This window comes from Lissotriton helveticus, chromosome 6, assembly GCF_964261635.1.
Source record: "Lissotriton helveticus chromosome 6, aLisHel1.1, whole genome shotgun sequence".
NCBI classification, from domain to species: domain Eukaryota; kingdom Metazoa; phylum Chordata; class Amphibia; order Caudata; family Salamandridae; genus Lissotriton; species Lissotriton helveticus.
Genome location: NC_136067.1, coordinates 436,759,531 through 436,775,392, shown reverse-complemented (window position 1 = coordinate 436,775,392; position 15,862 = coordinate 436,759,531). Strand labels below are relative to the sequence as shown.

The window sequence follows — 15,862 nt, the reverse complement described above, 5'->3', positions numbered from 1 at the left end:
TAGGAAAAACACCTATTTGTAAAAATCCCATAGGGTTCGAAGTGATTGATATGGTCTCTAAGTGTGTGATTATGCCCATTATTCTAAAAACAACCAAGGCCACTGATTAGCCAAGACAAACAACATTTGTTTTAACACATGTGGTACAGAGAAGTATAGTAACGTTACAACTGCTTTGATTTGTAATATGAACAGTAGTACTATTTGCTACCAGTGGATGTCTCCTGTAGAAAAATAGTTATTGAATGTGCAAAAAGATTTGCACATAGCAGATCAACAACAACTAGATATTAATGCACATTTCACAAACACTTTGGCTGTAGAAAAACTGTAAACAGTTATTGTATATTGTGGTACAGTCGTGTAATGTAAAAGTAGAACCAACAGGTTGTAGGAACACAATCGTGCCATTCACTTCACAACAACATTGTCATAAAAAAATGCACAAAGTTTTGAGGTTATAAAACATTAATCAGTAACCGGCATGAAAAGTAGCACCAGTTCCAATTACTCGAACCTGAGAATCCTTGGACCATAAAATATGGTAGCATTTATTCTTTCATCTCACCTTTTTTCCTTCCCAACATTTGCATTGCAATTTCATTTATGGGCAACAAAAGGAAATCGTACGTGACCGTACACATTTACAGCGCATTTCATTTTTTCTCATGAACAGTCTGTACTTCTTGCTGTAAGCCTGCATCTGCCATCTATGTGCTCCAATAGTATCAAAAGGAGTAGGACAACATGTCCTAAATAATACAGAATTTATGTCTTTCTTTTCTTGCTAACATTCTGTCTGATGCAAACAGGACAGCAGACTCCTTTGATCTTCACCGGAGTCAAACAGTCTGGAGGCGGACAAGATTCCACAAAACAAGTTATCTGTGCATCCTAAAACAAAAAGATAAATAACAATAGGGGTTTGTTCCCAAAAAATAAATGTGCCTGACATAGATACAACTAATAATAATATGAGAGAAGCAAAATTAACAAAAATCAAACAACTAGCTTAGTACATATATTTACATGTGGTTCAAGAGACTGCCAAGAGACCACAGTAGAAATCATGACGTGTTGGACAGCATACATAAATTCAGGTAGAACACCATCTAATTAATCTGAGAAATAAAACAATTGTTGCCAAAGTCTGGTGCACCTTCTGATGAATGAGTTCTGGTAAATCTACCAATGCATTTGTTTCTATTAATTGACTGCTAAGGCCATTTGAAAGTGATTAGTTGCAACACTAACATGGTGAATATAATAATTAGGAAGGTTAGTGGATGTAGATCCCAACATGTCTTTAAGCTATATAAATCATTGTTTTAAACGTGTGTCGAAAAATAGCATATATTAATAATTTTGATCGGTTACCATGCAGTTTAAGTGCCGAATGGAACGATAAAATCTCCCCCCCCTTCACCCAACACCACCTCTAGATGCTTTTGACAGATAAATGTTTACCCGATGTAATGATGCAGAGTTTATCCAGCTCGGAAGCTAGTAAGGCATAGTGGACCAGCAAGGATTCAGACTATGGATTGGGTGCTTTTCTTTTCTTCACTGAGCTCCAATTACATAATGTTGTTTTTAGTAGCACTAGAACCTTTTAGCATACTCACTTTGCATTCACATTTAGTGCAGGAGTCCCTTTTCCATTCTTCATTGCTAGAATGTGGTTTACCCAGTTCGTCAGTGCACTCAGTTTTACTGAGACGAGATTCAAGTTTTTTTATCTGTAAGGATAGTAGAAAAAACTGTTTGTCACATACCAGAATGATAGTGATGTCTATATAACAATAAATGCACTTATAATTAAGTTTGCACATGTCAAATTATATATTTTAACTCTCATTAGCGTAGTTTTCAGGCTATATCATGTTAAAATTACTCTGAAGAATTAGGCACCTATAAGGTGGACCAAGCAAAAATACATATTTATGTTTAAATTACATGATTTAAAGTATTCTCAATTATTTAACTTTTGATAAAATAGTAAAGATTATCCACTGCAGTAACTGCTATACTTGTAAGCCTCCTTCAATCCTTCTGCCTAGATCATTTTAAGTATAATACTAGAGGCATATGTATTAGCACCACAAAGTGAAAACTGTATGTTCATACTGCTACTCCAGGAAAAAAGCTAAAATGTCTCCACACAATTGGTTATGAGCTTGAATTCATGAGCTTCAAATTGCATGCATATGCAGTATTCAAGGTAAATAGGTTTTGTGTCCACATGAGGGTGAGCATATAATATTCCTACAGCTCTGATCCTCGATTATTTATAGTCTACTATTTCCAATTGCAAGTTACCGCCTTCTGAGAAAGTTTCAATGACTTTTAATTATTATATGTAAAAAAATTCTCTTCAAATTCAAACATTTTCATGAAGGGAGTTTGATCAAAGTACATTTAGTTTAGTTTGCTAGAGGTGCAGGTTTCCTCACTTTTTGTACAATTACTCTCCAGGGCAACTTTGTCTCTGACAAAGTGAGCCCTACTTTTGGTGCACAGGATATTTAGAGGTAACAGTGGTGGCTGCTATTTAACTGGGGTGGCGAGCGGGGGGAACGGGAGGATGGCGGTGGTAAATGAACCAAAAAAAATTAAAAACATTTACCTCCCAGCTGGCCGTCTGCCGCCTCTCGCTCCTCTTCAGCTCCTCCACCACAGAAAGCACTCAGCACTCAGGCTCCTGATTCCCCTAGCCAATCACAATGCTGAAATGCACCATTGTGATTGGTCTGAGTGCAGTGGTTCAGCGCTCACATGGGGAATGGGAGCCTGGGCATGTGGATAACCGAAATACCTGTATTTAGCAACTGCACAATGATTACTGGGTTCTAAGGCTACTAGAGAGTGGTGAGAATTAGTCTAGAAAGGCATCTGCAGGGCTGTCCTTTCCAGAGAGAGGTGTACCACTTAACCAGACCTCACATGGTTGCCCAGGCACAAAATTTACACCAGACACCAAGTATAACTAACAAATTGAAGTGACAGGCCTTTTGAGTTTTGGCCCACTGACCTTACTGCAGAGGTAAACTGATTTGTTCTTAACGTATCACTTGTCTGACAGCTGGTATTGGGAGCTGATAAATAAGGCTACCTAGTGGGAATGTGGGTGGTCCATGACCCACACTTCACAAAGTACTGCAGTTAAATACTATAATGATATTCAAAGACAAAACTAAGTTGAGTATAAAAGAGGAGATCTTCAATAAACCGTATTAAACAAAAATGATCATAATCGGGTCCAAAAATCAAGCTTTACAAATCTTTAAAAATGATACCTAAAGGAAATAAGTATTAACAATAAAGGTGTAAAGCAGATGCATAGAAAACAAACATGGTTGGTATGCTTTTTGGTATACTTTATCAAAACACAATGCAGTTTTACCAGGAGAGCAATGCCCAAGCCACACACTTCATATGCACAAGCATGTGCATGTGCCATTAGACCCTGTAGTATCTTTGGATCTTTTGGGCACTACACAGTAAAGGATAACATTCAGCCAAATGCATCTTTACGACAGATGAGAGTGGAAAATCAAAAAGGGTTTGATGAGGTGCTCGTGATGGGGATCTATATATACAGAAAATCTTCCCTTAACCTACCATTGACATCATAATGAGCGTAGTTTTTAAAGGGCTGAATGGTGGTATTTCCTGGTGTTTTTAGGGATTTAGGGCATCGCCTAGTTTCAGAGAGCAGTAGGATTGTAACTGCTCCAGTCCAAAATCTTACTGGAATTCTGCAAATTACTTGATTTGGTTTAAAGAGCTTACTGCTCATGTCCATCCTAAAGCTTTGCAGGGCAACTGGCTATTAATCCACAGTGGGGTCTCTTCTTTCTTTATTCATCCATCTATTTGTTGTATAGAAGCACACCTTCTATTTAATACTACCTTGGTTGCATGGGGGTAAGTGGGAGATGTGGCACTCCACCAAACAATTAGCAAAGTAGTGAATTGGCAGTCAATTGTCATAACGACATTCTCAATGCTGGGTGTGGATCTGGGCCACAGAGCCCTTATTTATTACTCTTAGATGGGACACCCTGTAGTTTGATGTAAAGTCTGCCACAGCTAATCCGTTTATCATTGGTAGACTTGTAGAATTTGTCCATTGCTACACTTAGGGTTCTAGTTTTTGAAAGAAATTACCTTGTCAGGGTAGTAATGTTCTTCAACAGGGATTGGAAGGTTGGTGGGAGAGTTCCATAGGATATGTTATATTCTGGGCTTTGCAATCATTTAGATTAAAAACCCCCCTGCCCTCAATGGCAGTGGAGACCAACATTGGATATCTCATAAATGGCATTCCATTTTACTGGCTGCAAGGCATCTTACCTGTCATAGTATTTAAAGATCCTATTTAAAGGACCAGGAGCATGTGCAAGCTATTATAAAGTCTTCTCTAATGACCAGAATAATTCCCTGGAGAGAAAAAAGCACTTCTTATTCTACGTTTAAAGAAGCCCTCTTTTGATCATGAGAGTCAGGAAAATGATAGGCCAGCATCACAGCTGCCTTATATGTATAACTTTATGGAAGGTGCAGTTTACGACTAACTCACAGATTATGTAGAATACAATGACCTTCTCCACCCCAATCAGCTGGGTTCCGAAAAGGGTCCAGAACAGATGTTGTTACTGTTGTGCTTAACAAACTGAGAACCTGTGGGGACCATGGCATTCCTGTTACGCTGATCCTTCTGGACCTGTTTGCGGCATTTGACACAGTCATCTACTTTTAAGTCGACTAGAATATTTTGGTATTCAAGATACTGCTCTTACTTGGTACGTGGAACTTTTTATTGAAAAGGCAGGGCTGCGTTTCTATTACTGCTTTTGTCTTTCCTATAAAAATTTAACAAAGTAACAATCTTTAGGGAACTATACATTTACATTTATTGTTTAATTTATGTATGGACTACGTGGCTCAACTAATTCAGTCTTTTGGCTTTTCATTTCTCATGTATGTAGATGACAAAATAATTATTTTAAAAAATGAGGGAGACCTCTGTCCACGTGCTACTATGCTAGCTGTTTACAGACAGTTAATTAGTGAATGTGTTGTCTGCTGAAATGGAATGGAGGGAAACTGATATCTTACTGTTTAGAACATCAGTGTTTTGGGAATTCCCCTTTCTGTCACAAAAGTTGGCAGCGCTACACTCACATTGCATAACTCACAATAAAAATAATCTAATTCAATCTTGGAGACATTGTTACCAAGTGAGCTTAGCTTCTTATTACAGAATGTGGATATAGTCGAAATTAAAAACTTAGGAAAAACCATTAAGATTTTACTATTTACTCTTCCAGAGTGGCTAACTTACTGCCTAACTACGGGAGGACACCCCCCTGTATGTCATTTGCTGTTGATATAGGCACAACATACTGCGAATGTGGCAATAGACAGTTTTTTAATACGGTAAGCTCCGTTATGTGACCGTCGGGTATAATCAGACTCAGATTAGGATAAAGAATTTGAACCAAAAACATTTTCTTTTGTCTTTGTTTCAATAAAAATCCCTTAGAGTCTTCATAGAGACCCAAAAAAAAGTACCGGTGGCTCCGCTGTATATCATTGAATCTCGACAATCATGATCTGAGGTACATGAGTGGGCCATTTTCTTTTCAATATATAGATATTTTGCATTTTCAATGCAATTGTTAGTAATTCTGTCCCCATAATTTTTTATTATGTTTCATAAGGGACACCAAATTAAAAGTGATGATCAACTCCCAAATATTTCCAGTTGGGCCAGATGACCATAAGGAATCGAAAACGTAAACATTAATTAGTTTTTGGTACCTCTTGAAAGTTTTAATTTGAGGTATGTAATTGAATTTGAACAAATGTAGCAGCCTGTATAGCGGTCTTTTAGTAAGTTCAATTTTTGTTGAGTACAATAAGATCGGTACCCATACATCACAAGTTGGGCATTGATGAATGGCCATGTCTGAACTGGGGTGGTGTGGAGTGCAAAAAAACGATGGATTTAGGCCCAAATCTCTGTAATGGGGTGAATGTATGACATTGTTCTGCATTCTGTCCATCAACTGTTGTTTTTGCATTTGTCACCCCGAGTGGGACGGGTGTGCTCTCCACACCACTGGAGTTAAGCTATCCTGGCTGATGATGGCTGATAGCCAGAAACCGGTCCTAGGATGCTTGATTCGGGTCAAGGGAAGACATGGCTTGGCAGTTCTGGCTGGACTGTTCCCATGAGGCACAGGGTCACGGCTGATTTGCATATGGCCATGTCTGAACTGGGGTGGTGTGGAGTGCAAAAAAAAGAGGGATTTAGGCCCAGATCTCTGTACTGGGGTGAATGTATGACATTATCCTGCATTCTGTCCATCAACTGTTGTTTTTGCATTTGTCACCCCGAGTGGGACGGGCATGCTCAGACGTGTGTCCCGTGCTCTCCACACCACTGGAGTTAAGCTATCAAGGCTGATGATGGCTGATAGCCAGAAACCGGTCCTAGGATGCTTCATTCCGGTCCAGGGAAGACATGGCTTGGCAGTTTGGGCTGGACTGTTCCCACGAGGCACAGGGTCAAGGCTGATTTGCATATATCCATGTCTGAACTGGGGTGGTGTGGTGTGCAAAAAAACTATGGATTTAGGCCCAGATCTCTATACTGGGGTGAATGTATGACATTGTTCTGCATTCTGTCCATCAACTGTTGTTTTTGCACTAGTAGATAATAGGACAGGGTGTTTGAAACTACCTTAAAGTTCCTAGTATATAATAGGGCATGGCAGTTTAGAGGCGAGCAGATGTTTCTGTACTTGCATGTGTGCACTGCTGAAGCCTGATGTCAGTTTAAAAGCAGCCCTGTGTTGCAGAACTGCTTTTAAAATGCACATTGTGTCCAAACTTCACTTTGGTGTTTGGGGCACCTAAAATTGATAAACTACAATGTTTTGGCATATTATGTCCCCTTCAGGCACCACCCTAGGTATCCCAGGGGTGGTCAGTCAGGCATTTAGAAGGAGGACCCTTACTAAATGAGTTTTAGATGCCTGGGTTAAGTGAAATCGAATCCCCAACATTGTGGTTCGGTGCTTCCCAAAACTAACTTTTGTTCTAGGAGCACTGTGGCAAGAGGATCTGCAATATTTTTACATATTCAGAATCCCTAAAGTCTCCCGTAGGTGTTCCGGGGGTGTGGGTCCTGGAGAAGTTGCCCCGTTTATTTTCCCCATTGCTACTCTCCACCCACATAGGTTAACATGGCAAGAAGTTATTAACTAATAACTCCCGAAAGGAGAATCATAAAAATACAATTCAAGGACTTCCTAGAATGGTATTGATAAATCCAACAATATGGTGTGGGTGATTTTCTCCTAAAGTGTACAGACAAGACTTTCTTGTGTGTAAGCCAACATTCAGCCTTCCAGTTGTCTGTCCTGATTGGTCAGAATAAGTGGATTATACAGGCTCCTTTGATGAGGTGATAAATAGCCCCTGGGGTTAGAAAGCTCTTCTGGGAAGGCAGTGTTTTGCTATATAGGAATGCCAGAGCAGGGGTAGTGGCTGTAAACAATATTCTTCAATGGAAGGAGGAGACAGGCATGAGAGGGTAGTTTTATTTACACCTCTACTCTTTGAACTCAGCCAGATGGTGGGATTAAGGAAGGAATGAGTAGATGCAAGGGGAGAGTCTATAGAGAATAACCATCGTGGAGACGTGTTTAGGCAGCTCTTCCCTCTCTGCTGGAAAATCAGCCATTATGCATTTTGAAAAAAATGTGCTCTCAGGGAGAAAATAGTGCCAAACTTTGGAGGATGTGGTCATACCCTAAGGTGTTGCCCTGCACCTCATCAGACAGAAGTGCACCCTGGTTTGACCAAGAGATCTTGGATTAAGTATATGAGAGGGGTAGTCTCTCTCAGATCTGCTGCTTGAAACTTAAGGAAGAAGAAGGGTCCATGCTGGAAGTTTGAGTTGCCCCAACCAGCCCTGCACGCTGACTGACTGTGCCTGCTGCACAATCCAGAACCACAGCCGTGTGGATCAAATCTGCTCCAAAAGGACTAAAGAGTGGACTGCAAGCTACAGGTTAACAGAGCTCACCTGGAACATCACCACCAAGAATCCTCAGCCGTGAGTATTACCAGTGGATTTGTAAGGTTTCTGTCCAAGTGGATAGTGGGAATTGAAATTCCAAACTTTCAAGGACCATCTTGGAGCTTCCAGACCCTTGGAGTAAGTTTTGGACCCTTTGGGACCCTCAAAGTAACTTCAGGAAGAAGTTCCAGAAGTTTGGAGCAACTTTTGAAAAAAGCTACATATGTGGACCGGCTCAACCTGACCAGCCAAGCCGGTGACCATCAACCGTGACCCTGCCTGCCGTCCAGGTTTGTCCCGCTGAAAAGCTCCGGATGTCCGACATCCAAAGTTTGACCCGGAGTAAGCTGAAACCCAAGCCGGCAAACCCTCACTGAATCTGGCCTGGTGAAGAGCAGTGAGGGACCCGTGAAGAAAAAGCTTGATTTCTATGTAAGAACGTAGAAAAGGTGACTGGGACCAACCACTAGAGCCAAGCCACCCACCTTCAACTGCGAGCTGGGCCTGGATTGTCCCGCTGGAAAGATCCAGAGGTCATATTTCCACAAGTTTGACCGAGAGCTCGTCGCTAAGCAAGCCGGCGAACCCTCACTGAATCAAGACTGGCTGAGAGCTTTTGAGGGATCCCTGTTGTCTAACCCACCTACCATCACAATATATTACTGTTGGATTTCACGGAGGCGGCATGAACAATCTGACCATTTGCTTCTTCCTCTCCCTCTTCTTTCTGGGAAGTTGTATCTTTTAGCCTTAGGTTCCTGTAATTGGGGCAACAGTAGCAGCCACCATTATGGTTGACCAAGTCAGTGTTATGTCTTCTCAAAATCTATTGTTCATTTGGGCGAGTCAGGGAACTCGGATAATGTAGGATTCTACTTTTTTTCAGTGGTTCCATTCATGCTCATTAATGTCTGCACTTTATGGAGCCCGGGGTAAGTGTTACCACTGGTTTCTAGAGCCAATACGGACTTACTCAATCACCATTCTTGTGGTAGCACTATTGTATGCACACTCTTCACTTTTCTCTGTGTTTTTTAATATAGTTTGTCTTGGGTCAACTTGATCACCAACACAAAACTGTCAGTCCACGGACCTTCTTTGCCAGTGCTAGGGATTTCACATTGGTGGATAGTTAACTCTGCTTCCACCCTCCAATTCTGTGCCATACTACAGATGAACGAAGAGTCAAAGAGAGAAGACACTAGGAAGGGGCTAACGTGGTCCCAATCCTTGGGGAATCTGGTACTAAGTGCTATGTTAGGCAACCCCATGGGTGCCGCCACAAACCACTGTCTCCCAGGATATTAATAGTGCTCAGGGCTCACCATGCAGCCACAGTGAAGAACCAACTTCTCCATCATGGACTACCCTCTACATGTGGTTATGAGAATCGATCTTCAGCAGAGCCCCTTACCTCCAGTCGATAGCTTGAGAGTCGGTACCAGCCACTCCAGCAGTGGTCCACTAAAACTCCCCACTTACTCAAAAAGCTGTAGTCTACCTTCTTAAGCGGTCCTCCACCCTGCAACCTCCTCATTTTAAGTGGAGAGGTTCCGCACCCTCAGCTCTCTAACTTGCCAAAGCTCTTTGTCTGGCTTCTATATGATGCGTCCAGGATAATTCTAAGGGCTACATAGCTTAGTTATTGCCTTTTTAGTGATGAATCTCCATTTACAGCTCAAATCATGTCAGGATGATGAAACATGGCTGGGTGCACTACAGAGCTCCACTAGGGTGGTTCCCCCCCATCATGGCTGACCAGGCCACATCCCCATACTTACCAGCTTTAAGCTGAATACATGTTTTGCTTAACCAGCAAACATGACCACACCATTCTGCTGCCCCAAACTATTTTCCTGACTCATACCCTCCTTTTCCAACACCTCTCCTCTTCCGTCTACTTTCTTCCATTTATTATCGCTTTTTACTTTACAAACTCCTCTCCTCTGCCTCCTACTCTTTTCTGATTTAGTGCCGATTTCCCAGCATCTTTCTCCTCAGATCACCCTGCGGATTATTTTCATGATCTGAATTGCCATTAGAGTCATTCCTCCTGGCTCTCCTCCTTTTAACCTTTCACAGGTGTATGAAATGTATATTGAAATATCTGATTGTTATATCTCTCACAGTGCTGTTCTTTTTCCCCCATGCCTCCTTACTAAGTGTTCATGAGCAGTTTACCTTACTATAGCTCTACATGATTGTGTCCTGTACACTTTACCTAGACTCTGGATATCTGTGATTTGTTTTGCATTACTTATGATGAATAATCACAATTATGAAAATTCTCATTTCACAAAGTAACAACTGTGCTAGGCCTTCTACCATAGATTCTGGAAATTAGTGATCTTAAAATGCGCTTTTTGATTTGTAAGACTTAGATTTCAGTATGAGTTCTGGTTAGAGAAGACACAGATACTCCTAGTACTTGGCTCCTTGAAAAGTGAATAAATAATCTTTTCACAGTAACATCATCTGGAACCATGCAATGGTTTCCCAGGAGTATAAATATTATGCACATGGTTTGGTCTCTTCTATGTCCCATTGTGCTTGCATTATTGCAGTGTTTTTCACAAGGGACCATCAGGTTAGGTCTAACATTTCTTTAAGAATATACAGACTGTTGGATAAGCAACTAGACTGAAATGTGGCAGGAAGATTAATATCCCTCTCCATTATGGGTGTTGTCTACTTCCTATATCAATAGTACACAACGCCATGATCATGTTCGAGCTATTTCCAACATATGGATGCAGGCTGTGGCCAAAGTCAGAACAGACTTTTTTTTACACAAAATATTCCAAGAGTTGTACCTATTTCTCTCCATTGCCTGTCCTTGAATCAACTGTCCATGTATTTGTCTCAACATGCTCATGGGACAGGGAGCCTCTTTATGTACATCAATCGCTCCAACTGCTGATGAAAAATCAGTAAATGCAGTTGCTCATATGGTCCGTGTTAAATACCTTCGAACATACAAATATGGTCTTAGTGTTCTACATTCCTCTTTAGTGACCTCACAAATTCAACTCACAAGAATTACAATGGGTCAAAACTAACTATGTGGGCTGTGTTTTTGGTACAAGCAGATAAAAATCACACTTCGAACAGCTCCTAGCCACGCGATGAGATCAGAATGATAGTCCTGAATTTCAACCCTGAGAATTTATAATCCAACCTTGAATGATCAGGTGTTGCCCCAATGTTCGGAAATGCAGAGATTATAAAGGTTTGGAAAGCACAAACTAGCAATTGTTTAATTAGGTGTAATGACAATTTTCTGTTCATCTTTCATTTAGAATTTTATTAGTTCAATTTAACAATGATTTTCAAATTATCATCATTAATTGTTGTAAGAATGTAGTATTGTTCAATTGTTTTAAATGTTCACCATTGCTCCCTTTGAAAGCAAAGATTTTAGAACTATTACAATCACAAAGCAGTAAAGACAATTTTCAAAAGCATAGAGATAAACTAGTATAGCTCTGTCTGCAGCATACCTGTTTTCTGAGACTCGTGATTGTTTTTTGCATATCCAGAACAAATTCTTTAAAGTCATTCACAACAGGTAAATTTCTCTCAGGTACTGATGCTGTACTTGCATTATGGGTTGCTGATCTGAAAATAAACAGGAGAGAATATGTGTTAATTAAATAGTGGGAAGTTTAGATTGCCATTCAATTCTAGATGTTAGAAAGTGAAGGACTGCATAGTTGTGAAAGGTTATGCACTAGAAACGCGTAGACCAATTAGGTGACCAATGTGTCAAGCTCAATATAATACATGTGAAACTGAAAATACCTATCCCAAAAGAGAATGCAAGTTTTTTTTTTATTAACACTACACTAGATTCTGTGAGAAAGAGAATCATAGTACCTGTGAAGAGCAAAGCATCCTTGTAATACTTGAGAGATTGCTAAAACAGAGGCCATGTTTTGTGATCCCTCAGGCAGGTCTAATTCGATGAAGATTGCAGTGATGCTTCAGGGTGTGGATATCAAAAATAACTTCAATGTAGAATACATCACTCAAATATGTTTGAGGAGCTCCGCTGCAAGTATGCCAACTGCAGAATAGACATCCAGTACAACAGTGACTTAGGGTTTCTTGTTAGGATTTAGGAGAGAGAATAATGTACTTGGATTCAGGGTATCAGCCTTTCCTTGGCTACTAATAGACTACTTAGACTACAGTGCTCATAGCATGATCACAACAGCCTTAGAACTTAGGGATGGAATATGAGGACCAATTTTCTTGCAAAAAATAATTGATACCTTGAAGAATGCCTAACATCCGTCGTACACTTGGAGAACATGCTGGCCACTCATACTGCTTGTCTACCTCAGTTAAGGCACTGTTCCGAAATGGAGTAATTTATGAGAAACAATAGCATCCGAATCAGAATTCATTCATAAAAAGATTCAACTCATCAGAATATGTTCATTAAGTAACTTATCATTTTAAAACAGAAACAACAGTCTACAACAGGGGCTGTAAGATTCAAACAGACCAGGCTCATACACAATTTGCAGAGAGCTTCATAAAACAGGCGACCAATATGACTACCTGATGTAACCCTACTTTGTCTATGTTGTTTTTACCCATATTAACTATTTCAGCCAGACATTTGGGGCATGTCCTGAAATCCATGCCTATTAACTCTACTACATATCTGGCAGACTTCGGTTTGGAATGATAAATTCTAGAGGTGCCTGTCAGTAAACTCTTACTGCGGGGAAGCAATGCAGACATTCAGTAATAATTATATTGTATTCCTGCCCATGACCAAGTCTACTTTAATTTGTCTTGTAGTAATGAAAACCACCTCACAGTAAGCGCTGTTAAAAAACTGTTAGATTAAAAGAATTAATCAAATCAGATAGGAAGGAGAAAGAAGTTGAAGGTCATTCAGCTTCTTATTGTCAATAGTCATTAATCAGAGGGGGGAAAAATGAACCACAACAGTCTATATGCAAGAGTCTCTGGGAAACTTTTTCTGAGACCCTCAACCACACGTTGGTGGCGTATATCATTTCCGCTAGTGTGCTTTGGAGTTCAGGGTCATCATCGTGTCTATCACTTGAGCTTCCCAGAAGGGAGACTGTCAGGATGTTGACAGTGGTGTGCTATTAAAATTACCCTCTATCTGGTGAGAGGAATTAATTGTAAAAAGGAAATTCAGGATATGGATAAGGCTAAAAACTGGTTGGTGTTTTGTGGATAAACTACTGGTCTACAACACCTAGTGGTCAGGTTGACATGTTGTGGCCGGGATCTGCCCAAATGGGTTTGTGGTCTTCTTCAGGACCATGTGTATGGGAGACCTAATGTTTAGGGTACTTCACAGATAGTGCATGTAAGTATATTAACTCACAAGTGTACGTCAATGAGCACAGTCTGCCCAAGACGTGTCGATGTTATAGGGGCAGTCTTTCGCCCATAACTAGAAGAAAACTAGGAAAATTAATATAAATAAAGAAAGTGTTACATCATGTACAGCTGGTTCCCAACACAGCCAGTGAGAAACAGATAGAAATCAAGCTAGAGGTATTCCTAGTGATGTAACCTGCAAATGCTCTATGAAATGTGTCAACATTATAATGTAAAGTAAACCATTAACCCCTTGCATGCTTATGACTAGCTCAGTTCGTCATGAGGCACAGTGGAGCTGTGCTCATGACGAGCTGCCGCGGCCGGTCCACGCGCAGCTAATTCCACTATGGGAGTGGGCGGAGTCCCAACGAGTCCAGCTCGTCTTGAGCACAGCTCCACTGTGCAGCATGACGAGCTGGACTCGTCATGTGTAACGCGGCGCCGCGCGCGGCCCCCACCCTCCCACCCCCGCACCGCGGGGGAATTAGCCCCGCGTGGAAGGGGCTAACTCTGTTAGTACAAAATGCTAACCTAATACTTCACTAAAAAAATGTATGAGTTCAGGCTAATTGCATTATAAGGCTAGATTACAAAGTTTAGAAATGTTTTAAATAAAAACAGTGTGCACCTGAGCTGGTCTAGTGGTAGATGTCGAAAAAGTGCACCGCTTACAGGTCATGCAAGGGTATAAACAAATTAGACAAGGTAATTACCTTTAGAGGGAATGGAAGTTGGGATGGTATGTTTTAGTCTAAGGGTAAAGTGAAGAGGGTAACAAAAGATACCATTAAGGATCCTGACAATCAAAGGAGAAAGGAAAGGCTCATTGTGGCACTCCGTAACTAGTAGTCGCCAGTTTTGCTTACCTTGCATGTAACCAAGCTGCGTGATACTGCTGCATCTCACTCTCATCCCAAATGTTAATGGTAGTTGGTGGCGAGTGTGTTTATATACTGAGCTGAACTGCCTTAATCATGAAGTAATTGTGGCCTCGATACACGTGTGACATTCTGTGGAAGTGGAATCTGTATCAGGTGGAAACTGTTTGTTATGCTCCTAATTAGTCGTGGTGCACAATCTTCTCCACGTGGGTGACAGCCACAAATGACCCAAACAATGTAGATTGTTTCGAGGTCATGCGTCATTTGAAGGAAGTAGGAGAGATTGTAGAAGGACTTCATGGCTGGCTTTTTTAAGAGGCATATAAAGAAATATAAAGATATATCTGTGTGGAAGCGATTTATTATGCTTCCAAAAAAAGGGGACACAGGGCAATGACCTCAGTGTATGTAACTGCCGCGGTGTGGCCCATAATGTCAACAGTTTGTATTGCGTGCGTCACTATAAGGAATAGAAAAATAGTGGATAGACTTCAGGGCTGTCAGAGTAAAGATATACATAAAATATACCTATGAATGAATACCAGTACTCTTATATTGAACACTTAAATTGTGTACTTTGTGTGTCAGTTATTTTCCAACGTGGGAAGATTCCTATTAGGAACGATGTTAGAATATGGAGGAGTTATTGTTTTGGCGATGCCGAATAAGGTGAACTCAACATAATCCAGTAATAGAACTGGTTAGCAGTTGTTTTCAGTTTATGCATAGTAATGCACATGATAAAGATCTCGATGGCTAGCTGTTGGGTGGTTAGTATGAAATTTGTGGAAAAACATTGTCCATTGTATAATCAAATGTTAAGAGATAGTTCTGGTGTTTGTGGACTTCATTTGAACAACTGCCTCAAAAAATATTACGAACATCTGGGAAAATGGAGCTTGTCGAGTGGTTTTAATGCTAAAACTAATACTAGTGATTGTGGACTTTATTTGTTGAGCTGCCCTAAATAAATAGGGGCAAGAAAACTCCTAGATCAGCATAGAGCATGGAGTATTGTCATGCACATTTCCTTTATAGGCTGCAGTCTTTATGTCCTCCTACTGCCTAAATGTTAGCCAGGGGGTATTATCATTCAGTACTCGATCAAAAGTCCTTAGGCGATTAACCCTTCATTGCTCTTTTTGGAAAAGAATGCGTTCAACATCACTGTTCGTGTAATCCAATGTTTCTAGAACCACCCATTATAGTTCATTGGCTGTATGTTAGGAAGTGAGAAAATATTGGCTCATTCATGTGGTGACTTTTTTGCATCTAATATTGCTGTGATGTTCTCCAATCTGTGTCTTAACTTTACTGCAGGAAATACCAATGTACCTTAATTTGCAGGGGCAGTTGATCAAATATTTTGAATGTGTGGTATTGCAATGTGTGTGACATGTTAAGGTCCACTTGAGGTTCTCACTGAGTTCCAAGACTTTTGTGGCCTTGGTCAGATGACAACCTGCACATGACCCACAGGGGTAATGTCCCACTACTGGTTGAAGGCCGCTTG

At 40.6% G+C, this 15,862-nt stretch overlaps 1 protein-coding gene across 2 annotated transcripts in view; it reads right to left on the bottom strand.

Moving 5' to 3' along the window:
* Positions 1–421: 421 nt before the first annotated feature.
* The window catches only part of PXDN (peroxidasin), a 740,799-nt gene continuing 725,358 nt past the window's right edge, over positions 422–15,862 (bottom strand). Inside the window, exons 21-23 of one of the 2 annotated variants that reach the window (XM_078647879.1) lie at positions 11,596–11,713; positions 1,626–1,739; positions 422–894 (exon numbers count right to left, since the gene is read on the bottom strand). In XM_078647879.1, coding sequence (XP_078504005.1) covers positions 769–894; positions 1,626–1,739; positions 11,596–11,713 — 358 coding nt within the window. In that variant the 3' untranslated portion in view covers positions 422–768. The remainder of the gene's footprint in view (positions 895–1,625; positions 1,740–11,595; positions 11,714–15,862) is intronic. The other variant, XM_078647880.1, reaches the window with a different exon arrangement.